The sequence below is a fragment of the Acipenser ruthenus genome, chromosome 7, assembly GCF_902713425.1.
Source record: "Acipenser ruthenus chromosome 7, fAciRut3.2 maternal haplotype, whole genome shotgun sequence".
NCBI lineage: Eukaryota > Metazoa > Chordata > Actinopteri > Acipenseriformes > Acipenseridae > Acipenser > Acipenser ruthenus.
Genome location: NC_081195.1, coordinates 21,828,791 through 21,848,002, shown reverse-complemented (window position 1 = coordinate 21,848,002; position 19,212 = coordinate 21,828,791). Strand labels below are relative to the sequence as shown.

At 46.4% G+C, this 19,212-nt stretch overlaps 2 protein-coding genes across 5 annotated transcripts; both read right to left on the bottom strand.

Annotated features, from left to right (window-relative positions):
- Positions 1-129: 129 nt before the first annotated feature.
- LOC117415511 (cyclin-dependent kinase-like 1) lies at positions 130-11,485 on the bottom strand. 3 transcript variants are annotated; one of them, XM_034025991.3, is made up of 10 exons: positions 11,078-11,485; positions 8,975-9,156; positions 8,487-8,608; positions 6,314-6,386; positions 5,770-5,860; positions 4,413-4,613; positions 4,120-4,202; positions 3,530-3,586; positions 1,475-1,639; positions 130-1,001 (listed from the first exon to the last, which is right to left on the bottom strand). In XM_034025991.3, exons 2-10 carry the CDS (start codon positions 9,140-9,142, stop codon positions 900-902), a joined length of 1,062 nt encoding a protein of 353 aa, XP_033881882.2. In that variant the 5' UTR covers positions 9,143-9,156; positions 11,078-11,485; the 3' UTR covers positions 130-899. The 3 variants fall into 3 exon arrangements, with proteins under 3 accessions (XP_033881882.2, XP_058882600.1, XP_033881884.2); XM_059026617.1 differs by lacking the exon at positions 11,078-11,485 and adding an exon at positions 10,381-10,549; XM_034025993.3 differs by lacking the exon at positions 1,475-1,639 and having other exon boundaries at positions 11,078-11,484.
- Positions 11,486-13,949: 2,464 nt separating this feature from the next.
- Positions 13,950-18,981, bottom strand: ccdc97 (coiled-coil domain containing 97). 2 transcript variants are annotated; one of them, XM_034025989.3, is made up of 6 exons: positions 18,808-18,981; positions 17,677-17,978; positions 16,770-17,112; positions 16,300-16,548; positions 15,859-15,973; positions 13,950-14,601 (listed from the first exon to the last, which is right to left on the bottom strand). In XM_034025989.3, the coding sequence occupies exons 1-6, from the start codon at positions 18,815-18,817 to the stop codon at positions 14,490-14,492; spliced, it is 1,131 nt and encodes a 376-aa protein (XP_033881880.3). In that variant the 5' UTR covers positions 18,818-18,981; the 3' UTR covers positions 13,950-14,489. The 2 variants fall into 2 exon arrangements, with proteins under 2 accessions (XP_033881880.3, XP_058882599.1); XM_059026616.1 differs by lacking the exon at positions 17,677-17,978.
- Between the last annotated feature and the right edge of the window lie 231 nt (positions 18,982-19,212).

Genomic DNA, 19,212 nt, shown 5'->3' with positions numbered 1-19,212 from the left:
AGTATTTTTTTAGAGTGCTGCTATTGTAATAGAACTACAGGGTCCCTGTGCTGCGTTTCAATTTTGTACAGAAAGAAAATACCCAAACTGCACACCCATGCTGCTAAACAAGTCTAGCTCATTAACTGCATTACAGTTACAATGACAGAAAGAACTGAAATGGAAGAGTTGTTTTCTTTTTAATTCATTTTAATTCTCCTGTACATGGATGACATCACAATAGATGACAATTGATGTAAGGGGATGACATCACAATAGGTGACAATTGATGTAAGGGGATGACATCACAATACATCTTTTTCAATCTTCTGGGGGCCCCTTTTGAAGTCTATCGTAACCCCCCCACCCATCCAAAATAAAACTATTAAATAATATAGTATAGAAATGCATCAATATGTCGATTTCTAACATCAACAGAATTGTATCGTTCTAAATCAGACAGCCTTTCACAGCACAGCTCTCCACAGCCTATTCACTGCAATGGAAGAGACTGAACAGCTCAAATGAATTACAAAGACCGGAGTCAGTCGGATTGCGAGGTGGGCAAGGCTTCGTTTGTGCTTTCGGAGGACACCGATTGGAAATTGCTTTTCTACGGGAACAAACGTGTCTTAACATCCTATCTGCACCCCTCCCACAACTATAGAAAAATATCACAGAAACGCTAAAGGAAACTTTGTAACAAATTACGTTTTTAAACTGCAAGCAAATTGCATTGAAGAACGAAGACATTGTTAAAAACCACAAAGCCGCGCTGCAGCAGTCTTTATAACGCGCGGCGAGTTTTACAAAGTTCATTTTATTATTTCTTACTATTCACATCAAAAAGGTGGGTATCCCATGCTGAATTTAGGGCTGTAGACACGCCCCCTTCTAACCAGGCCCCCCCCCTCCCTCGCTCAGATGTTTGGAAGGTGATGGTCTAACTTGTGTTTGAAGTGCTTCTTCACTTCTGGAGCTGGGGAGATGTTGCTGCTGGCTAGCTGGGGTAGGTACTGCGGCTACAATAAGAAAATAAATTAATACACTTTAAATAAAATAAATAAAACAGATTAAATAAATATGTAGGCAACTGCATCCAGAGACACTGCATACTGTTAATAAGATTGCTGCTACTTACAGCAGTAGGGGGTTAAGAAATTGTCTCTTCCGTCTATCACTTGCCCAATGCTTGTCCTCTGTATATATTGTATAGCCATTATTTCAGTACCCCTGTCTGTCTGTCTGTCTGCATCGCCACTGAAGATCATTTAGGGTACAGTTGGCACACTGTGGACCCATTCTACCAGCCTCACCCCATTGCCGTTGTCTTACACTTGCGCTGCTACTGCAGATCATTTTGGCAGAGTGTGGTCCCATTCTACCAATGACCCAGCCCCCCTCTCATGTCTCTCTGTTGTGTATTGAGGTGTGTATTGCTGTGTGTTCTGAGTTGTGTGTATTGCTGAGTGTTGTGTGTGTTGCGTTTCCTCACCCCCTGCACTCTCCTCCTGGCCCCCCTCTCGTGTCTGCGCCCCGCCCCTCTCTCAGGGTCCCGGGACCCCCCCTCGGTGTCGTCCCCTCGCTGGCTCTCGAAGTACGACAGCTCGAGCAGAGCTTCACAGGACATGCGGGACAAGGGGTCCATCACCAGACACGCCTGGGACAGAGCATGGAGGAACAGCGATCACGACCCCACCACAAACACCAGGACTCACTGAATCTCAAGAACCGGGGAGAGGGGGAGAGTGGAAGGGATAGAGAAAGAGAAGGGGAGAGAATGGAAGGGATAGAGAAAGAGAAGGGGAGAGAGTGGAAGGGATAGAGAAAGAGAAGGGGAGAGTGGAAGGGATAGAGAATGAGAGGGGGAGAGAATGGAAGGGATAGAGAGAGGGGGAGAGAGTGGAAGGGATAGAGAGAGAGGGGGAGAGAGTGGAAGGGATAGAGAGGGAGGGGGAGAGAGTGGAAGGGATAGAGAATGAGAGGGAGAGAGTGGAAGGGATAGAGAAAGAGAGGGGGAGAGAGTGGAAGGGATAGAGAGAGAGGGGGGAGAGTGGAAGGGACAGAGAGAGAGAAGGGGAGAGTGGAAGGGATAGAGAAAGAGAAGGGGAGAGAGTGGAAGGGATAGAGAATGAGAGGGGGAGAGTGGAAGGGATAGAGAAAGAGGGGGAGAGAGTGGAAGGGATAGAGAGGGAGAGAGTGGAAGGGATAGAGAAAGAGAAGGGGAGAGAGTGGAAGGGATAGAGAGAGAGGGGGGGGAGAGTGGAAGGGATAGAGAAAGAGAGGGGGAGAGAGTGGAAGGGATAGAGAAAGAGAAGGGGAGAGTGTGGAAGGGATAGAGAAAGAGAGGGAGAGAGTGGAAGGGATAGAGAAAGAGAAGGGGAGAGAGTGGAAGGGATAGAGAATGAGAGGGAGAGAGTGGAAGGGATAGAGAAAGAGAGGGGGAGAGAGTGGAAGGGATAGAGAGAGAGGGGGGAGAGTGGAAGGGATAGAGAGAGAGAAGGGGAGAGTGGAAGGGATAGAGAAAGAGAAGGGGAGAGAGTGGAAGGGATAGAGAATGAGAGGGGGAGAGTGGAAGGGATAGAGAATGAGAGGGAGAGAGTGGAAGGGATAGAGAAAGAGAGGGGGAGAGAGTGGAAGGGATAGAGAGAGAGGGGGGAGAGTGGAAGGGATAGAGAGAGAGAAGGGGAGAGTGGAAGGGATAGAGAAAGAGAAGGGGAGAGAGTGGAAGGGATAGAGAAAGAGAGGGGGAGAGTGGAAGGGATAGAGAAAGAGAGGGGGAGAGAGTGGAAGGGATAGAGAGAGGGAGAGAGTGGAAGGGATAGAGAAAGAGAAGGGGAGAGAGTGGAAGGGATAGAGAGAGAGGGGGGAGAGTGGAAGGGATAGAGAAAGAGAGGGGGAGAGAGTGGAAGGGATAGAGAAAGAGAGGGGGAGAGAGTGGAAGGGATAGAGAAAGAGAGGGGGAGAGAGTGGAAGGGATAGAGAAAGAGAAGGGGAGAGTGTGGAAGGGATAGAGAAAGAGAAGGGGAGAGAGTGGAAGGGATCGAGAAAGAGAAGGGGAGAGTGGAAGGGATAGAGAATGAGAGGGAGAGAGTGGAAGGGATAGAGAAAGAGAAGGGGAGAGAGTGGAAGGGATAGAGAATGAGAGGGAGAGAGTGGAAGGGATAGAGAATGAGAGGGAGAGAGTGGAAGGGATAGAGAATGAGAGGGAGAGAGTGGAAGGGATAGAGAAAGAGAAGGGGAGAGAGTGGAAGGGATAGAGAATGAGAGGGGGAGAGTGGAAGGGATAGAGAATGAGAGGGAGAGAGTGGAAGGGATAGAGAAAGAGAAGGGGAGAGAGTGGAAGGGATAGAGAGAGAGGGGGAGAGTGGAAGGAATAGAGAGAGAGAAGGGGAGAGAGTGGAAGGGATAGAGAAAGAGAAGGAGAGATAGGAGTGCCTTCATGAACACCAAACAGGTTAGTTGACCCAATTCTTGTTTTTACTGCTATGCCACTGATGCAGTCAGAACCTCAGACCCGTTTGGACTTGGTTCAGAACCAGTGTCTCACCTTCATGACGACGAGAGCCTGGCCTGACACGTTATGGAATCTCTTCTCCAGGGGCTCCTGTGGATCGGAACCAGAACCACAATCAGAACAAAGCTTAACAAAACGCCACAAAATTCAGCAGTTTAGAGAGAGGTTTTTATTTTTTGCCTGTTTATTTATTTATTTACTTATTATATAAAACATTTTTTAAGCAGTAAATTTGTATTAGTAGTAGTCGTAGTAAACTTTTTATAAGGGTTAGTTGTTTTTTGTTTTGTTTTGTTTTAAATATGCTTTACCAGACCTCTCTGTGCTTTACAATGCTTCCCTATGCTTTACCAGACCTCTCTGTGCTTTACAATGCTTCCCTATGCGTTACCAGACCTCTCTGTGCTTTACAATGCTTCCCTATGCTTTACCAGACCTCTCTGTGCTTTACAATGCTTCCCTATGCTTTACCAGACCTCTCTGTGCTTTACAATGCTTCCCTATGCTTTACCAGACCTCTCTGTGCTTTACCATGCATTCACTGTGCTGTGTTACACTGTGCTGTTACTGTGGGTAGTGCTGAAAGGAATGCATGTTTAGCATGTTGGAGGCGTGCTGCGCACCGTGGTGTCGGGTTCGGGAATGCTGACTCCACTGAAGAACAGATTGGATCTGAACACCTGCTGGTGCCGCGGGATCAAGTCACCTGGGGGTCAAAACAGAGCAGGGGGGTCACCCAGGGGTCAAAGGGGCACCTTCACCAGCCACACCCACACCCCCTGCGCCCCGGGTTCAAATCCACACACACACACGCACTGAGACGCAGTCACACACTGACACACAAAGACACAGTCAACGACACACGAACACACACAGACACTGACACACACACACACACACACAGCCTCTCTCTCACCCAGGCTCCTGCGTATCAGGTACAGTTGATCCACGTCGGATCTGCCTGGCCACAGCGGGTTTCCTGACAGCAGCTCTGCGAAGACGCAGCCGATCGCCCACACGTCCACCGGGGGCCCGTACTGGGTGTCCCCCACCAGCAGCTCCGGGGCCCGGTACCAGCGCGTCGCCACGTAGTCTGTGTAGTCATCACCCGGACCCGCTGAAAGTGGGGCGAGGCACAATGTTACTGAGCATGCGCGGGGCTCCAGAGATCATCTTTATTATTTCAATATTCAAATATTCAAACTAACTCAGCTTGAAATGTAGAAACGTTTGCCATTGAATTTACACTGAAGACGCTGAGAATGACTTCTAGTGGAAACGTTTGCCATTGAATTTACACTGAAGACGCTGAGAGAGACTTCTAGTGGAAACCTTTGTCATTGAACTTACACTGAAGACCCTGAGAAAGACTTCTAGTGGAAACGTTTGCCATTGAATTTACACTGAAGACGCTGAGAGAGTCTTCTAGTGGAAACGTTTGCCATTGAATTTACACTGAAGACGCTGAGAGAGTCTTCTAGTGGAAACGTTTGCCATTGAATTTACACTGAAGACGCTGAGAGAGTCTTCTAGTGGAAACGTTTGCCATTGAATTTACACTGAAGACGCTGAGAGAGTCTTCTAGTGGAAACGTTTGCCATTGAATTTACACTGAAGACACTGAGAGAGTCTTCTAGTGGAAACGTTTGCCATTGAATTTACACTGAAGACGCTGAGAGAGTCTTCTAGTGGAAACGTTTGCCATTGAATTTACACTGAAGACGCTGAGAGAGTCTTCTAGTGGAAACGTTTGCCATTGAATTTACACTGAAGACACTGAGAGAGTCTTCTAGTGGAAACGTTTGCCATTGAATTTACACTGAAGACACTGAGAGAGTCTTCTAGTGGAAACGTTTGCCATTGAATTTACACTGAAGACACTGAGAGAGTCTTCTAGTGGAAACGTTTGCCATTGAATTTACACTGAAGACGCTGAGAGAGTCTTCTAGTGGAAACGTTTGCCATTGAATTTACACTGAAGACACTGAGAGAGTCTTCTAGTGGAAACGTTTGCCATTGAATTTACACTGAAGACGCTGAGAGAGTCTTCTAGTGGAAACGTTTGCCATTGAATTTACACTGAAGACGCTGAGAGAGTCTTCTAGTGGAAACGTTTGCCATTGAATTTACACTGAAGACACTGAGAGAGTCTTCTAGTGGAAACGTTTGCCATTGAATTTACACTGAAGATGCTGAGAGAGTTTGCCGTTTGCCTGAATGTATTATTAATTAAGCGGCAGGAGTGTGAGCAGATGAGCACAGGAGAGACTCACTGAGAATGCGCGCAAAACCGAAGTCACACAGCTTGATGATCCCGGTCTTGGTGAGCAGAATGTTCTCAGGCTTCACATCTCTGTGGATACACTGAGAGAGGAGAGGAGAGGTGAGGTGAGGTGAGGTGACGTGAGGAGGGGAGGGGAGGGGAGAGGTGAGGAGAGGTGAGGGGAGAGGTGAGGAGAGGTGAGGGGAGGTGAGATGAGGAGAGGTGAGGTGAGGAGAGATGAGGAGAGGAGAGATGAGGAGAGGAGAGGCGAGGAGGAGAGGAGTGAGGAGAGGTGAGGAGGAGAGGTGAGGAGGGGAGAGGTGAGGAGAGGTGAGGTGAGGAGGGGAGAGGTGAGGTGAGGTGAGGAGAGGTGAGTTGAGGAGAGGTGAGGTGAGGAGAGTCCACTGACAATCAGACACACAGTGTATCATGACATGTGGGTCACGGGGGTGGAAATGAGACTGACGTTAGTGTATCATGACGGTAGTGAATCATGACGGTAGTGAATCATGAGGGGGGAGGGGGGAGGGGGGGGAGAGAGGGGAGTTACTCACGTTGTGTTTGTGACAGAAGTTGACGGCCTGCAGTGTCTGCCACACAATGCTCTTGAGAAGAGACTCCGGGACACTGGAGAAACAAGACCGACAAGTGAGCAGGTGAGGAACAAGCAGGGTCTGTGATACACGAACACCTTCACAAAGAAAGAGTCCCATAGAACAGCACAGCACAGTGACAGCATGGTAAAGCATAGGGAAGCATTGTAAAGCACAGAGAGGTCTGGTAAAGCATAGGGAAGCATTGTAAAGCACAGAGAGGTCTGGTAAAGCATAGGCAAGCATTGTAAAGCACAGAGAGGTCTGCTAAAGCATAGGGAAGCATTGTAAAGCACAGAGAAGTCTGGTAAAGCATAGGGAAGCATTGTAAAACACAGAGAGGTCTGGTAAAGCATAGGGAAGCATTGTAAAGGTCAGAGAGGTCTGGTAAAGCATAGGGAAGCATTGTAAAGCACAGAGAGGTCTGGTAACGCATAGGGAAGCATTGTAAAGCACAGAGAGGTCTGGTAAAGCACAGGGAAGCATTGTAAAGCACAGAGAGGTCTGGTAAAAGCATAGGGAAGCATTGTAAAGCACAGAGAGGTCTGGTCTTAGCCCACTTTGCTGTTTTATTTTTATATTACTGCCAGAAAATAAAATCATATCTCAGTAGGATAGTTCTGTGGTTTGATTTCAAGACTGTCGGTCTTTCGCCTTCCCATCATGCACTGCAGGTTGAAACCCGATTTGCCCCCCCACCACCCTTGAAAACAAAGCTTGTGGTTGCCGGGGTAAACAGCAGTTTTGTTGTTACGGCAACAGGAGCAGGCTGCATTTGCTGCTGCTTGGGGCCTTGATTAACGGGACAGCGTCTCGTTTAATCTGTGAGGAATTACACTGAGCAGTGGTTCCCTCCCAGCTCAGAGCAGCTCTCTTTGAAGGGGGCTGGTCTGGGATATCCGAACCAGTTACCCAGACCTCCCACCCTGAATAATTGAACGCAAGTCCCAGGGAAGAGTGGGGTTACCTGGGCAGGTGTCCGGTGTCTCCGACCGACACAGAAAACACAATCCACTGTGGAGAGAGAGAATTAGCAGAGAGAGAGAGAGAGAGGGAGAGAGAGAGAGAGAGAGAGAGAGAGGAGAGAGGGAGAGAGCCCTTAGAAAAGATTCCCACAGCAAAGTGTGGTGAAGCAGTGACAGTATGGTAAAGCACAGAGAGGTCTGGTAAAGCATAGGGAAGCATTGTAAAGCACAGAGAGGTCTGGTAAAGCATAGGGAAGCATTGTAAAGCACAGAGAGGTCTGGTAAAGCACAGGGAAGCATTGTAAAGCACAGAGAGGTGTGGTAAAGCATAGGGAAGCATTGTAAAGCACAGAGAGGTCTGGTAAAGCATAGGGAAGCATTGTAAAGCACAGAGAGGTGTGGTAAAGCATTGGGAAGCATTGTAAAGCACAGAGAGGTCTGGTAAAGCATAGGGAAGCATTGTAAAGCACAGAGAGGTGTGGTAAAGCATAGGGAAGCATTGTAAAGCACAGAGAGGTCTGGTAAAGCATAGGGAAGCATTGTAAAGCACGGAGAGGTAAACTAATGCATAGTATAACTGTGGGAAAAGCTTGGGGCCCAGGCGCTGGCTTGTGTTTCTACAGCAGCTCCAACACAATGTGAAACTCCTTCAATGAGTCTCCCCACTCAACCCAGCAGAACAATGACACAGCATTCCATCCCGCTCGGTCGTCTAGCAACAGCCCCCCCCCCCCCCCCCCCCCCCTTTGAGGGTTCTCCACCCCCCCACCATTCCTTCAGAGACTGGAAACCCCTCTCTGCTTTCTTATCCTCCCCATCTCTCTACCCCTTTCCCTCTCTCTCTCTTCGTTTCCCTTGCTCACCCCTTCCTTCCTTTCTCTTGTATTACTTCTGTGACAGAATTGCAACTACTAAATTCAACGACAAATATTTTGACTAGAAGTCTTTCCCAGTCTTTGTTTCTTTCTTTCTCACCCTCTGTCTCTCTCCCCATCCCTCCCTCAAACACACACACACACAGTCAACAACACAAACACACAGATAGACAGGCAGACTGACACACAGTGACACACAGACAGCGTGACAGACAGACAGACACGCAGACAGCGGGACAGACCGATGGAAGGAGGGACAGTGTGACCGATGGAAGGAGGGACAGCGTGACTGACCCGCGGGGGTGTCTGTCCAGCTCGTGCAGCACGGTCTGCTCACAGAACTCAAACACCAGCTGCAGCTTTCTCTTCCTTCGGAACACCTCCAGCAGATTCACCAGATTCACATGCTTCAGTTGCTGAGGAGAGGGGAGAGGGGAGGAGAGGGGCAGGGGGAGAGGGGAGTGGAGAAGGGAAAGGAGGGGAGGGGAGGGGAGAGGGGAGGGGAGAGAAGAGGTGAGGAGAGAAGAGGAGGGGAGAGGAGAGAAAAGAGGAGGGGGAGGTGAGAGGGGAGGGGAGAGGAGAGGAGAGAAAAGAGGAGGGGGAGGTGAGGAGTGAGGGGAGGAGAAGAGAAGAGGAGGGGAGAGGAGGAGAGAAGAGGAGAGAGGTGAGAGTGTGAACGACACGTGTTTAATTGTGCTGTCTGTATTTTGCAGTTGTTTGATTAGACTTTGCGATGGTCCTTTGCATAGTTTTCCAGGACCCCCTTATCATCGAGCTCACACCTTGAGCATGCGGATCTCTCGCAGTGCGATCTTCTTGATCACAGGGTCGTCCTCCGACTCCACAAATTTCTTGATGGCCACGATCTGTCCCGTGTCTCTGTTGCGGCACTTGAACACGACCCCATAGGAGCCCTCGCCGATCTTCCCCAACTTCTCGTACTTCTCCATGGCATGAGGGGGGGCTGCAAGGAGAAACTCAATAAATCAGCAAAGAAACCCCCCCCCCCCCCCCCCCTCAGAAGTGTCTGTCCACGGTCCGCCTCCCTTTCCCTTCTCATCAATTCCAATTCCAAGTCCTTCAAAAGAATTCCTACAAAGGCTGGTTCTACCATGCTTTTCCTTCTTCATAGGGAATTCCAAAACAACAAACATCATTCTATCTATCAATCTATCTGTCTATCAATCTATCTATCTATCTATACACACATGGATGAAGGCTGTATTTGCATCCTGAGCCATTTGAAAAAAAAAGTCATAATCCCAAAGTTGTGACGTCAAAAAGCGATAATTAATCTAGAGGAAAATATACTTGAATTTTGACCCATTCGACTCCACGAGACCGTCGCTTTCAATTCAAAACACAAAATGTCTCGTTTTCAATCGCTCGACAACACAGTCCAGAAATGTTCATGTAATGATAAACGAAATGAGAATACATAAAAAAAAAATAATAATAATAATGATGTAAAGCTGGTACATTGGTATCTCAGAGGAACGGGAAATTAAAACAAGGTAAAGGCGATCATCCAAATAAGGCTGAGACACAGAACGTCTGCACAGCGCTGAAACACAACGTTTGAAAAAACAAACTCAACTGTACTGCTGAACCTCGTCTTTAATATCAGCATCACTGGGGTATTCATGGATGAGAAAAAAATAATAGACGGGCCTCTTCAGTGAGTTACAGGAAAACAAATCCATCTCGGGGATCTGTAACAGTTTAGAAACTCCACCTTCGCTCTCGTAGTTTATGACGTCACAGAAACCCTAGATGTATAATAATTATTTTCCTGTAACTCACTGAAGCCCATCTATTATGTAGTACAGCATAGTCCTAATGTGTATGTGTGTGTGTGTGTATATATATATATATATGCATGCTTTTCTTTTTTATTGAATAGTAGTTTGTGTGTCTAGTTTTTTTGTTGGTTTTTTTTGGTATGGGTGTCTCTTATTACGATAAAACATGTTGCTGCTCTCAGGTTTAACACAGTGCTGATCTGCAGGTAACTGGAGCCTGTCTGACACCCTGTAGAAAGAGAGAGCTAACACGCACACACACACACACACACACACACACTCACTCACTGACGCAGACAGACACAGATACACACACACACACACAGAGACAACCCACATAAGTGATTTCAAAACAAACAAACAAAAAATCCATATAATTACAGTACCTAAAAATCCAGGTGTGTTTTTTTTTCCCTTTGTTTAGTCGTCTACAGTCCCCTTTCTTCTGAATGCGTGTGTGCGTGAGAGCGAGAGAGTTGTTTTCAAAACAGTACAGCAGCCTGCTGTATTTCAATAGACAACTGAACGCCGTTACACAGGCCGGCTTTGCAATGCTTTTGAGAAAGGCAGCGCTGTTTCCTTGGTTACCATGTTTCTAATCTGTGTAGTTTTTTCGCCTTAATAATTATCCGATTATATCTGAGAGATAAATGTTTTGTTTTTTTTTAAAATTGTATTTCGCTTCATTCTTCTGCGATTGTGTTCGCCGTTATTGTTTAAGTTGTTTACAGTGTTTACAGAAATAGGGATTTACAAACAAACAAACAAACAAACAAACAAACAAACAAATAAATAAATAAATAAATAAATAAATAAGCCGATTTTGTGGATTATATTATTTTGCTAATGTATTTAAAAAATAAATTATATATATTTTTAAATCAACTTCAACTCCTTCGTCTTCGCGTTTTCCACAGTTAAAAATATCTGTTCTTAACTTACAGTTGTTATTACTTCAATTATAACAACGCACAACACAGTGCTTTCCATAAATACACATCCCGACAACAAAGCACCCTGCAACTTTTTTTTTCAATTTATTTGTTAAAACATTTTTGCTGAAATGTAACATTATGAACCCACCTGTCTCCTCGCAGTGTCCGCAAAATGTTCTAGCCTGACATACAGTCCATGATCAACGGGCGTATATAATATAATATAATATAATATTATATTATATTATATTATCCTAGCACTGGGGTTTGACTGGCGATTAAGTAACCCCGGTTCGATGACGTCGGTGCTTTTCCACAGGTCTATGAGTTTATTTGTATCACGCAAAAGTGCTCCCGTGGGTAATGTTGTGTTGTGTCGCGGGTCTGTCGCCGCCGGTCCGCAACGCCAGAACCGTCCACGCCCGAGCTGTCAGTCAAACGGGGACGGTTCATTTTACAGAAATTAGCCAGCTCAGCTGTGCCAAAACTGCTGCACCACCCCCTGTAGAATTAATTAATGATTACAGTATTGTTATGTGTTTTTAACAAGCACTTTACAGCGCTGAACGAAATTTAGGCGCTGTGACTTTAAGAACAGACTCCGTCTTGGGTCACGTGACTCCTCGCGGCCAATGGGTCCGCTCGTTGTCAGGTTGCTAAGGAAGTGGCAAGGCGGCGCTGGCGCTGCAGAAACCTGTTTTTTTTTTGTTTATTTATTTATTTATTTATTTATTTATTTATTTATTTATTTACTTACTTACTTATTTTAAGTAATTTAAATACGTATTTTGACTATAAGAAAAGGTAGGAATTTAAACTTTAACACGAATGATACATTTAATGCGATATTTAAAAGAGATGAATGCAAACACAGTTTGTAATTTAATCCGCACACAGGGTGTCACGGAGATTTTGCAAACTACCAACTGCCACAAGAAACGCGTTTTTATAATTATAAGTTACAGATTGAATAAATAAGCGTTTCTGTTGCGTACATTTCTGTTGTGGTTTTGAACTGGGTAAATATTGTTTATATGGAAACACGTATTTAAGTAAAACGGTTTTTGTGTTTTTTTATTTACTTTTTGTAATAGCACACAAATAAAACGACTCGTTAATTAAGAGATATATATATATATATTCCACTGTAAAAATATAGCAAAGTGTGTAAAAACGCAGTGAAAGTGTAGGGAAGCATTGTAAAACACAGAGAGGTCTGGTAAAGCATAGGGAAGCATTGTAAAACACAGAGAGGTCTGGTAAAGCATAGGGAAGCATTGTAAAGCACAGAGAGGTGTGGTAAAGCATAGGGAAGCATTGTAAAGCACAGAGAGGTCTGGTAAAGCATAGGGAAGCATTGTAAAGCACAGAGAGGTATGGTAAAGCACAGGGAAGCATTGTAAAGCACAGAGAGGTATGGTAAAGCACAGGGAAGCACTGTAAAGCACAGGGAAGCATTGTAAAGCACAGAGAGGCCTGGTAAAGCATAGGGAAGCATTGTAAAGCACAGAGAGGTCTGGTAAAGCATAGGGAAGCATTGTAAAGCACAGAGAGGTCTGGTAAAGCATAGGGAAGCATTGTAAAGCACAGAGAGGTATGGTAAAGCACAGGGAAGCACTGTAAAGCACAGGGAAGCATTGTAAAGCACAGAGAGGCCTGGTAAAGCATAGGGAAGCATTGTAAAGCACAGAGAGGTCTGGTAAAGCATAGGCAAGCATTGTAAAACACAGAGAGGCCTGGTAAAGCATAGGGAAGCATTGTAAAGCACAGAGAGGTCTGGTAAAGCATAGGCAAGCATTGTAAAGCACAGAGAGGTCTGGTAAAGCATAGGGAAGCATTGTAAAGCACAGAGAGGTCTGGTAAAGCATAGGGAAGCACTGTAAAACACAGAGAGGCCTGGTAAAGCATAGGGAAGCATTGTAAAGCACAGAGAGGTCTGGTAAAGCATAGGGAAGCATTGTAAAGCACAGAGAGGTGTGGTAAAGCATAGGGAAGCATTGTAAAGCACAGAGAGGTCTGGTGAAGCATAGGGAAGCATGGTAAAGCACAGGGAGGTCTGGTAAAGCATAGGGAAGCATTGTAAAGCACAGAGAGGTCTGGTAAAGCATAGGGAAGCATTGTAAAGCACAGAGAGATCTGGTAAAGCATAGTGAAGCATTGTAAAGCACAGAGAGGTGTGGTAAAGCATAGGGAAGCATTGTAAAGTACAGAGAGGTTTACGTTATAAATGTCTTTGCTGCCAAAAGGTTCCAGTGCTGCTGTTGCTTTTTAAATGGACTCACCACACTGGCGAGATGACTTTTAAAGATACCCTGAAATCCCTTTCCCTCCACCCAGCCCCCCAGACCTGGCTCTGAGTCGGCTTCTTGTTGTGGTGCACAAAAAATTATTTCATTCATTTCCTGTTGGACTCTCTTTGTTTTTGTCGTCCAAAAAAAAACAAAAAAAGAAGCTTTTAAAACTTAAAAATTAAAAAAGAGAGACTTGAAAGTGTGCCTGTAACATGGCTGGAATGAGAGAGACGGGACCAAACCCTATCGGTGCAGTGCAGGCGGGGGAGAGATTAGAGAACAGTTCGCTTGTCAAAGTTTAAACTGCGTTCCCTATTCCATTTTTTTCCCCACATTGGCTCTGTCCAGCGAAACACAGGCACGCATCTGATTTCATGAAGGACTATTTTAGTTAAAGACACGCATTAAACGAGACCGGCGGGAGTGTGGATGAGACGTGAGATTTAATGCAATTGTGATGAAACAAGTTATCGAGGGTTTCAGAAGCTAAGGGCTGTCTGTCTGCCAGATTTACAGATACAGGTAGAACATGTCTCTCAGGACAGTCCTTTGCACGTTTCTGACAATATCAGAATCTAAGGTGGGATGCCTTTTAATTACATTCCCTTTGAGAATTAACTAAAATGTATCAAAGACCGGTATGTAACTTCTATTGGTGGTGTAAGACGCCTCAATGGTGCAGTCTGGTGGTGAGATCATGGTACAGCAACAGAGTCACACACACAAAAAAAAAATACTGCAATTTTTATTTAATTGTGTATTTACGCATCAAAACACGGTACACAATATATATATTTGCAGTGACATAATATCCCCATTTTTTTTAACAACCTAACATAGTAACCAATCTTAATAACATTACCAGTAAAAAATGCTTGTTCCACTATATTTTTACTGCATCAGGACTGGTAATAAGACTCCTATTCCACAGCAGTGTCACCCAGTCCAGGTTTTACTACCAGCTTAATCAGCCCGTGTGTCTAGATAACAAGCTCAGGTGTGTCTGATTATTAAACTCCTAGTGAAACCAGGAGTGGATCACACTGCTTTGCAGCGGGAGTCTCGTTCCCATCCCTGCATATGCAGCTGTGTTAATAATGAGCAGATTTTTTAACCCCCTTTTCAGAAACAGACAAGCAGATCAGAAGTTATACAAAACAAATTATAATAACAACAGAACCACATTTGTAGATTATTTTACAAGCGTTTTTTTTTTTTTTTTTTTTTTGCAGTGCGCGTTGTCGTGGCTCTAGCCCCCGTCTGTGAGCCTCACTGCGTCTCCATCTCCTCCATCTCGTCCGAATCTTCATCAAAGTATTTCTCCTCCTCATCCTGAGTCACAATGTCCAGGTTATCATAATCGGGGTTCTCATCCACTTCACTGAAACACAGAGGCAGACAGAGACACACACAGACATACAGACAGACACACACACAGAGACACACACACACAGACAGACAGACACAGACAGACACACACAGAGACAGACAGACAGACACACACACGACACAGAGACAGACAGACAGACACAGACACAGACAGACACACACGACACACCGAGACACAGAGACAGACAGACAGACACACAGACACAGAACAGGTAGTGGTTTTTTAATCATTTTTTTATTGAAGGGGTCATATCTGATCAGGCACTTTGGAAAGACACGCATTCATTTCGACTGCCGTGCGCTGAAGTCACTGGACGCAAGAACGGCGAGGCACACTGTGGTGAATAACCAGGGGACAAAACTGCAAACTGACCACTGTTCTCGTCCCCGTCACTGAAACGGGTGCCGGTTTTACTGTAGCGCTCAGATGAAGAGATGCACAGTCAATGCTTCAGTGTCACTGCTTTTCTTCTGCAGTGTTTGAGTACCAGGTGTTTTGTAAAGAGCGTCATTTATTAAAAAAACACTTCATTGCCTGGTTGCACAGGATTAGTGTTGTTGCCCGGACAGCAGATACTATATTGCAGAGTTTGTGGAAATGTGAAAAAGTTTTTCATGCAAACAGATGAAAAAGATTTTCACAACCTGCCTTGATTAAAGTGGGGCTCATTTAGGAATTGTAAATTCAGACAAAGATTGCGCTAATGGTGATGTTGTGTAAGAGCTTGAAGAATGGAGCCCTTTGTGTCTGTCAGTGTGTGTGTGTGTGTGTGTGTGTGTCTAAGTCTCTATCTGTGTGTGTGTCAGTCTATCCTTGCCAGTGTGTTTCTCTGTGTGGCAGTGTGTGTGTGTCAGTCTCTATCCTTGCCAGTGTGTTTCTCTGTTTGGCAGTGTGTGTGTGTCAGTCTCTATCCTTGCCAGTGTGTGTCTCTGTGTTTCTCTGTGTGGCAGTGTGTGTGTGTCAGTCTCTATCCTTGCCAGTGTGTGTCTCTGTGTGTGTCAGTCTATCCTTGCCAGTGTGTGTCTCTGTGTTTCTCTGTGTGGCAGTGTGTGTGTGTGTCAGTCTATCTGTGTCAGTGTGTGTCTCTGTTTCTTTGTGTGTCAGTGTGTGTGTGTCAGTCTGTCTGTGTCAGTGTGTGTCTCTGTGTGCTAGTGTGTGTGTGTGTGTCAGTCTATCTGTGTCAGTGTGTGTCTATGTATGGCTGTCAATCTTTCTCTCTGTGTCCGTGTGTCTCAGTGTTTTCCTAACCTGTAGTTGAAGTCCTGGTCCTTGCCCTCCAGGAAGCGTTGGTGCATTCGGCTAAGAAACTCCTCCCTGAGCAGAGCCTTCTCCTCGGGACCGGGCTCCCACAGCACCGGGGCGTCTGAGAGGGAGGGAGGGGGAAAAAAACACAACTTACCGGGTAAAATCTCACAACAGGCAACTTCCTCCATTATTCATTTTATTACCATAGTTGCAAAGTGTAATAAAGCACATTGAGACACACACACACCTGGGATTGGAAATAAGACTCCTGCTGCACAGCAGTGTCACCCAGTCCAGGTTTTACTACCAGCTTGATCAGCCCCAGTGTGTCTAAGTAACAAGCTCAGGTGTGTCTTTGTAAACGAAACCAAGAGTCTTATTCCCTTCCCTGAGACCATACCCCGAGACAGAGACACGCACAGACACCCCGAGACAGACACTCACCCTCCTCCTCCTCCTCCTCGTCCTCCTCCTCCTCAGCCCCCGCCTCCCTCTCCTGCTGCCTCTCCAGCCTCCTCTGGATCAACCCCTCCTGGTAGGAGGACAGCAGCAGGTCCGCGAGAGAGCCCGGCTCAGAACCGGCCCGGCTGCCCCGCTCCAGAACCTCCTCGTCCGTCAGGTACTGTCCGATGCACTGCTCGTAGAGGAGGGGGTCCCGGGAGCGCATGCAGTCCTCGCTAAAATACTCCCCGCCTGAGAGGAGAGACAGGGAGGGGGAGGAGAGAAGAGAGAGAGGGAGAGGGGGAGGGGGAGGAGAGAGACAAAGAGAAAAGTAGTTTGATACAGAAGATTTATGCAATCTAACAACCACGCCCCTGTCCCATCTTGATGCTAATATTGTCGCGCAGTTATTGTGCAGACACCGTCATAGAATTGACGTCAGTGTTAACACAACAGGAACCCTCTCGCCTCACCCTGGATGAGTTTCTGCAGGGCTGCGTATCTCTTGTTCCTGATCCGGGTGAGCCCGCTCCTCTTCCCGGCGGCGCCGGCCCGTCGGATCTCCCTGCAGTAGAACTCCGCCTCGTAACCCCCAGCGAGGTGCTGGAAGCAAGGCAGGTCCTCGCTGCGGATCTGAGCCCTGAACCGCTCCAGGAAGACCAGGGGCTTGCTCTGGTACAGCCCGCCGAGCACAGCCTGCTTCTGGGCCAGCGTGAGGTCGGGCTCCCCCTTCTGCTGGCTTTTCACTGGAGCCCCGCTGCGGGCGATTCTCTCCAGCATGGAGGGCAGGAGCTGGGCGCAGGGTCCGTCCGCAGCCTGGGGAGGAGATCAAAGAGACAGTGAGCTGGGCTGGGCTGGGCTGGGTTGTTCCCGTTTTACTTCAGTTCCATTTCTGATTTATTTTGAAACGCGAGAGCGACTCAACTGTCCCGAGAAGGAAACTCACCATTTGCACGACCAGGCTGGAGCCTGGCAGTGCATTTGAAACCCTGTTTCGTGCCCCTCTTTGCAAACATAACATCAAAAAAGTCACCCCCTTGTACCTTAAAAGGGTTCAAATCAATGTGCAATTTAAATTCCTATTCCCTTTTAATCAATTTCAACACGTCATTGATCGCAATTGCAGTCCGCAGCATTCCGTTAATTTTTCTTCTCACAGGGGCCACAACTAAATGTTAAACCGAAGTCACGATTGTGTCTAAAATATCAATTCCTTCGCAGTCATTGGAAAATTCATTTTAAAAAGGAACCGTCATGTAAAAACAGTACATCGTTATCAACGCAATAAAACTACAATAAAAATGAACGTTTGAAAACACAAAACAGCCACAGCAGCACCGCTGTAAACGGGGTGTAATTAACACAAAGCCTTCAGTGCACCTGCAGAGCAGCTCCAGCGAGGTTCCGAGCTCCGCCGCCTGCCTCGCTGTCCAGCGGTGTGGCCGGCTGCTCTTGAGCACCCCCTCCCGGTGAGGCAGCCAGACCGGGCTCTCCCCCAGCCTCCACCTCACTCCCTGTGCAGCCGGGGCAGGTGACCTCATCCTCCCGGCTCTCCTCCCCCTCCCGTCCCGCTCCGGAGCCGGCAGCCTGGAACCTCATCCTGGAACCTTCTAGACTCCCCCGGGCCGGAGGAGGGGTGGCTCCGGGTTCGATCTCTCCCCAGTTAGCTGAAGAGGCACAGTCTAGAACAGAGATCGAGAACGTGAGCGGCGTGGAAGAGAGACTGAGAACGCGAGGGGTCTGGAACACAGATCGAGAACGCGAGGGGTCTGGAACACACACCCCCCAGGCTGGGTGCAAGTGGTTTTGAAAGTTTCGCACCAGTGAGTCTACTGGTGCTAACTGATCAAGCCCCGCCCCCTTCAACTCCACCCAACAGGAACCTTCGCTCCCGTGTATGTGGGCGAGGTGTGCAGACCCAATGGAAAACAGCATGACGTACGGCTGCTAAGGAGTGAAATATATATATGGGCAGCAGTGTGGAGTAGCGGTTAAGGCTCTGGACTCTTGGCCGGAGGGTCGTGGGTTCAACCGCAGGTGGGTGGTACCCTTGAGCAAGGTACTTTACCCAGATTGCTCCAGTAAAAACCCAACTGTATACATGGGTAATTGTATGTAAAAATAATGTGATATCTTGTAACAATTGTAAGAAATAAATAATATTAATAATATAATGTGTGCTTGTATCGTGTGTTAACGGAAGCTACGGTCGTGTAAAGCTTGCTAGTATTTGTACAGTCTGATGAAGCACTGGTTTTCTGTTTAAGCACAAAGCCACGTTGAACGCCTTTCCTATTAGAAGCGCCCGTAGCATCTTCTGTAGGGCTTACTATATTTGTGTATCTGAATGCATACGAAATAAAAAAAAGTTTTTTTTTTTTTTTTTTTAGGGTAGTATTGAGTTTGCTATTTTTAAATCCTGTTTTCGTTCTATAAAAAATAAATAAATAATTAAATAACAGCGCTCAATGTTATTTATGAAGCTCAAGAGAAATGGACGGCTCGCCTTACCCGAGATCATTTCAGCTGTACTATTTGCCGGGGTGAAGCGTTCACATCATTTTGTGTCAAACAAAGATTTTAAAAAAGGTTTGTAACGCCGAGGAGTGACAAGTCCGTGCTCCTGCGTGTCTCACAGTGTTATAGTTCCCCCTCCCCGCCGCCCCGTGTCTCTCCTGCTGCAACACGAACGCGGGGCTTTAGTTCCGCTTTGAGAAAGTGTGACTACGGTAATATAGAGAGAAAGGCGACTTTGTCAAATAAACAAACGACTGTAAATACTGCACCGTGAACGTAACAGAGGATTTGTTGAAATGAAAAAACAAATAACACACGTAATAATAATAATAATAATAATAATAATAATAATAATAATAATAATAATAATAATAATAATAACAGAAACAGTGCTGAATT